We start from the raw sequence: 5,777 nt of genomic DNA, 5'->3' as shown, positions 1-5,777 counted from the left end.
ATCATCAGTTTTATTTTAATTTTATTCAGTTTTGTCATTGTGTTTCCTTGGTTGCTGGCTTGCTTGCTCAGTGCCACAATGATTGCTTATTTGTTTGTTAAGTTCAAGTTGGCAGGGGCGGACGAGGGGGGGGGGGGGGGTTCTGGGGTTTCCGGAAACCCCCCCAGCCCCCCCAAAAAATATATATGTTTTTTTTGGGTTGTTGTTGTTTGGGGTATTAATCAGTGGCAAAATCTGCTGCCTGAAACTGGTAATGATCATCCTCAGAATGCACAAGATTGCACCATTTTGCATCCTTTTTTTCAAAATGTTCCGGGGGGGCATGCCCCCAGACCCCCCTAGCAAGCTAGGCGCTTCGCGGCGCCTTCACACCCATATCTTCACAACTCAGTTATACTTTTGGACCCCCCCATAAAATGAACTGATCCGCCCCTGGTTGGTTTGTGTTGGCTTTGCTTTCAATTGTCACCTTTACAGTGTGTGTGTGTGTGTGGGTGTATGCGTGTCAGTGTGTGTGTGTGTGTGTGTGCCGCGTCATTGTCAGTGTGCCGTGTGTGTGTGTTCAGTCGGGTGCGGCAGTGTGTCACTGTCACCGTCGGTGTGTGTGTGTGCCGTGTGCGTGTCAGAATGCGTATGTGTGTGTGTGTGTGTGTGTGTTTGTGTCAGAATGGGTGTGTGTGTGTGTGTGTGTGTGTGACGGTGTGGGTGTGTGTGTCAGTCACACACACGCGCGCGCGCTCAGTATAGGGCTCAGCATGTTCGCGCTTTCAGGTTGCGGAGAGAAAGAGAGAGAGAGGGGAAGCTATCTCCCCGTATGACATTATTGAAAGCGCAGAGTGACCTCCCATTCTAACCTAAAGGCAAAATGGCTGCGCCCTTGTAAGGTCTCGTTGGAAACAGGCAGCTCGTCAAATACAGTGTTAAACGTCTTGAAAAGAACCACATTGTAAGCAAATTATGAGAGTACATATGCAATTATTTATTTATTTTAAATGTCGAGACTTTTAGATCGTAGGAGAATGAAATGAATGGTAGTCAATGATCTGTGCTTTACAAGTGACTTTTTTTAGGTGGAAGTTTTTTAAGACTCAGTCAGACATAATTAACACACGTGTAACATGTTGAAGGCATGCCTTTTATTGTAAACCTAGAGATTTCGTCAGAAAGTGAAGAAATGGCTAGTTGGCAAATGAAAGTATGAAAAATTTTTGCCTGCTGTGTTTAGTTAAAATTAAATTAAAAAGTTATTTGGAGATGCAGTTTTACCTTTATTTGATACGGAGTGGCTCGGAATTCGGCGAGCGGGATCTGGAGCCCCAAGGTTTGGGCACCGGCAGTCACCAGTATCTTAGAAAATAGCCTTTTCTATTTTTCACCTATCAGTCAGCTTGCCTTCTTAGCTCAGTCGGTAGTGATGTGGGCTAGAGATCATGAGGTCGCCGGTTCAATCCTTGCCATTGTCGGTTCATTTTTTATTTTTTCTGTATAAAAATAATCTGTTTATAGTAACTTATTTCCCCCCCCCCCCCCCCCCCCCCCTGTTAATTTCCTTTGCTTTATTCTGATTCCAAAGCATTTCCATGATCGAACTAAGGTCAGAACAACAAAGCAGCTTACGAGTCACTCAGTGATTCGGCATTGGCCATTACCCGGGTCACTGAATTCATCCTCGAACCAAGCAACGTGTGTCACTGGTCCCGATGCTAGACTGAAGCAGCATTAGTTAAAACGAAATGCAGTTAATAAATACTTAACATGGAAACAAACAAAAACCAACAAACATGTTTTAATACTTTTATGTATGGCAAAATATAAATTTACTTTGCATCGACTGAGATACTTCGACAGAATCTCGCTGACACCTGCGAACGAACCGCATCTCTCGCCATGCTACGGTCAGTCGCTCATCAGTGACCGCGCTGTTGCCGAAATACAGGTCTATCTAAATCCAACACTGATCATTATCAATCTTTCTCCAGTTCTTTGAATTGAACAGCGATTAGAAACTCATACACAAACACACAATAATGATTTACAGGGTGAGCACCCATGTGAGTGCCGGTTCCTGAGCCTGGGGGGCTCGAGCACCAACTCGCCCGTGCTTGAGCCTCCAGGCTTGGGATCCGGCTCGCCGGACCTCCAGCCACGCCATATTTGATACGTATTTGTCAACCAGTAATGTTTATTGAAAATTACGACGTCAAGATTATGAGTACAGTAGTACCTGCCATATCCGGTCACCCATTAGTCATTGCAAAGGTGACCGCAAATATCAGGTGGCCGTTCATTACAGGCCCCCTCCTCCTCCAAAAAAACCCAAAAAACACGATCACGTTTTCATGAAGAAAAGAAAGCGATCATCCACGAGCCGCCGATTCATTGTCTCTGTTAGTTTTGCTTTCGTTTATACATCTTAATTATTTGCGTGTTTAACTCGATCGTCCTGGCTAAGCTATTGTTTCGTATGTTTCTATGTGTGTTGTTTGGATTATTATATATATAGATATGTATTTGAGTGTCAGATAAACAAGTGTTTCAAACTCACATCAGCTGTGATCGATCCGGAAGTGACTGCCGTAAATGTACATGTATGCGCATGTCTGTATTTACAGTTTGCGCATGCGTAAGTATTCATGTCGTCTGCTCGTGCTGTGCCCACAACACACACACACACCACAGGCGCTCGCCCGCGAAAGTGACAAGTGGCCGTTAAGTGGCCGCTCCTGTCGAGTAAGAGGGGCACCTTAGGGCAAAAATCAGTGACCGTTGACCGCGTCAGACAGGTTAACGGCCATTAAGAGTCAATTATAGAAGGAAAACTCATTAGTCATGGGAAAGCTGGCCGCTCCGGGCAGGTTCACGCCCACGAAAGGGCCGGAAATGGAAGGGACTACTGTACATTTTTCTTCTGTTTCAGACCATGAATGTAATTTGCCGTCAGGCAGTTAGCCTCACACAGGCTGCAAGGTCTTTCAGGTAAGTTGCTTTAATGTATGTGGAGGAAAAGAAGGATAGTCATTTTGCATTCTGCATATGGTGAACCTAACACTTATTATATTAAGCTAATAAATATTTGAGTAAATAATCAACCAACAAACGAAATAAGTAGAAAGGACCAGGTTTGACAGGAACAGAGGAGTTAGGCCCGAAGTCTATCAAGGTCTGTCGCTTGACATGCGTACCTCCTTTGGCGGGAAAATCAGCTGCACATCTCTGACAGATAATGCTGTCCATAAATATTGTGTAGGCTCTTTATGTTAGCACACCTGGTAATTTAACTATCTATCTTGTCTGCACGTCTTGACGTACCTCAATTATCTGTGAGTGTGATCATTCTGTTCATGACATCAATCAATCACTGACGTCAATTTATCAACAGTACAAGGTCATGCCTCCACAAGCTTGACGTACCTCAATTATCTGTGATTATTGTGTTCATGACATCAATCAATCACTTTCATCAATTTATCCACAGTACCACCTCATGCCTCCACGAGCTCAGGAAGCTGTCTAGAGTTCGTGTGGTGGACAACAGCTCGATAGGCCGAGCAGCCGCAGTGGCGGGAAAACCAGGCCGCGTCATCCACGTCTACAACAAGCAAGAGGTCGCTACCCTCGGAGACAAGGTCCTGCTGGCCATCAAGGGGCAGAAGAAGCGAGCATACGTGGTGGGGGTCAAGCAGCGACAGAAAGCGGGCGTTCCAAGGTTTGACACCAACAATGTGGTGTTGATAGAAGACAACGGTGCCCCTGTGGGGACGAGGATTACTGTGCCTATTCCCTCCATCCTGCGGTCCAAGGAGGGGGACTTTACTAAGATATTGTCTTTGGCTACTAAGTTTGTTTGATGATGCTGTTTAGTGTGGAAGTTTTGTGATATATGTGTGTGTGTGTGTGTTATTGACATAGAGTGCTCAACATTTGGTCTAGTGTTGATTTGTTGTAGTGGGTGCGGTTGTGTGAATCTGAATGACTTGAGTGAATAGAAATAAGAAAACATAAGCCCATTTAGAAATGACAACATATGTTATTTGTAGTGAGTGGCATTTTTTTAAGTGTGTTTGCAATTACCAGATAAAAGAACATACCTGGTTTAGCACTGATCAAAGATGAATTTACTGAAATAACAAGGTGTGTAGTCTGAAACTCATGTAGATTTACTGGAATAGCGCTGTGAGGGCTTCTCTGAACCATGATCATCCAGAACACCAGCAGTTGACCTTGACTGTACAGAATCAAATGAAAGGTCAAGGGATGATGGTAACGGCCAGTTGCTGAAAAACTTTCTGATTGTGATGGTTGAACTTTGCAGATAATTGCAATGGTTTGAACAGCAAAAAATAAATGTATCTGATGTGTTTGTGTGTGTGGTATTCTTACTCCGAATGCTTCAGTTCATGATGCAGTTTGTTGGCAGGGTATGTGTGAACATTTGCATGTGGGTGTGTGTGTGAGAGAGAAGTTCAGCAAAATGAACAATTGTCAGTTCTAAGCAAAATAAGGATTGGTGTGTGTTGAACATAAGCAGGTGGCACCCCATGCTCATTCTCCATCTCGTTTTACAATGGCTTTCTCACAGTAATAACTGAGTATCATCACACACGCACACACATATACACACACAAATTCCTTCAGGATTTGAAATAATTATTAATGAGACAACAATTACAACTTTATACAGGTGTGAAATTACAGTTCTTTTTATAATTACTTTGTGAAAATGCCTGATTCTGTGGAGAACATTTGAAAAAAAATTCCTCCAAAAGTCATTTGAGCAGTATTTTGTCGTAGTGGAATTTTGGCGTGACTCAATTCTTGGCGATTTTGATGTTTTTGTGCTTTAGACCAAGTAAATCATTCTCCATGAGAAATATTCTTTAAAATACGATTGACAATACATGATTTAACATTCTTTTATCTTTCTATCCATATCAGGTACAAATATAAACACTATTTCATAATAAAATTAATCAGTTTGTCCTTCTGCTGAAAAACTGTCTAAACTGAGTTATGCCAAAATTCCATGACGACGTCAATTTGTCAAAAAATGGTAGAAACATATTCACAGGATGCAAAGGATTTAGCTACAACTACAGATAATTCTGACGTGTAGATTTTAACTGCAAACCTGAACTATTTACATAAAGATACAAGAGAGGTGACAAAGTCAGCTGGGATATGAAATACTTTGATAAAATGCAAGAAGGGTACATTTAAATTGAGAAAGAGACGAGAAAGAAATGATAAAAGGTTGATGTATGTGTTCATTTCTTGTTGCTATACAACAATACTAACAGTTGGTTTCTTCCTCCAAATCACACATACATTCCTATTTCCTTGAAGCAAGTACAATTTTGCTAACAAGTTATACATATAAAAAACGCTCGCGCTGGACCCGAGTACTCTTCATATTAGCTCGCTCCCCCAGTATGAAAGTTTTGGTCTTGTGCACGATTAAGACCAAGTGATTGATCTGTGTGAATTACAGGCATTCCCTTTGCTATATAAATACATTGCATGCGAGCCGAGGATGTGCGTGGTGACTGGCCTTTCTCTTTTATTTGTAATTTGATCACAGTGAAAATGCACACACACACATTCACACACACACACTCTCTCCCTCACTCCCTTCCTCTATCTCTCTCTTACACACACACACACACACACGAGTACAGACTCATGCACGCGCACACACACACACACACACAGTAACACTAACACATGTGCACAAAATGAACACACACACACACCGCGCGAGAGAAAAAGACGTCAAAGAC

The 5,777-nt window shown here is 42.5% G+C and overlaps 1 protein-coding gene across 1 annotated transcript; it reads left to right on the top strand.

The window, feature by feature from the left end:
* The first annotated feature begins 801 nt into the window (after positions 1 to 801).
* LOC138952475 (large ribosomal subunit protein uL14m-like) lies at positions 802 to 4,360 on the top strand. The gene is made up of 3 exons (XM_070324152.1): positions 802 to 946; positions 2,918 to 2,976; positions 3,476 to 4,360. The coding sequence occupies exons 2-3, from the start codon at positions 2,921 to 2,923 to the stop codon at positions 3,846 to 3,848; spliced, it is 429 nt and encodes a 142-aa protein (XP_070180253.1). The 5' UTR covers positions 802 to 946; positions 2,918 to 2,920; the 3' UTR covers positions 3,849 to 4,360.
* Positions 4,361 to 5,777: the final 1,417 nt, after the last annotated feature.

The sequence above is a fragment of the Littorina saxatilis genome, linkage group LG17 (assembly GCF_037325665.1).
Source record: "Littorina saxatilis isolate snail1 linkage group LG17, US_GU_Lsax_2.0, whole genome shotgun sequence".
Lineage (NCBI taxonomy): Eukaryota > Metazoa > Mollusca > Gastropoda > Littorinimorpha > Littorinidae > Littorina > Littorina saxatilis.
This window is presented reverse-complemented; position numbering and strand designations above follow the sequence as displayed.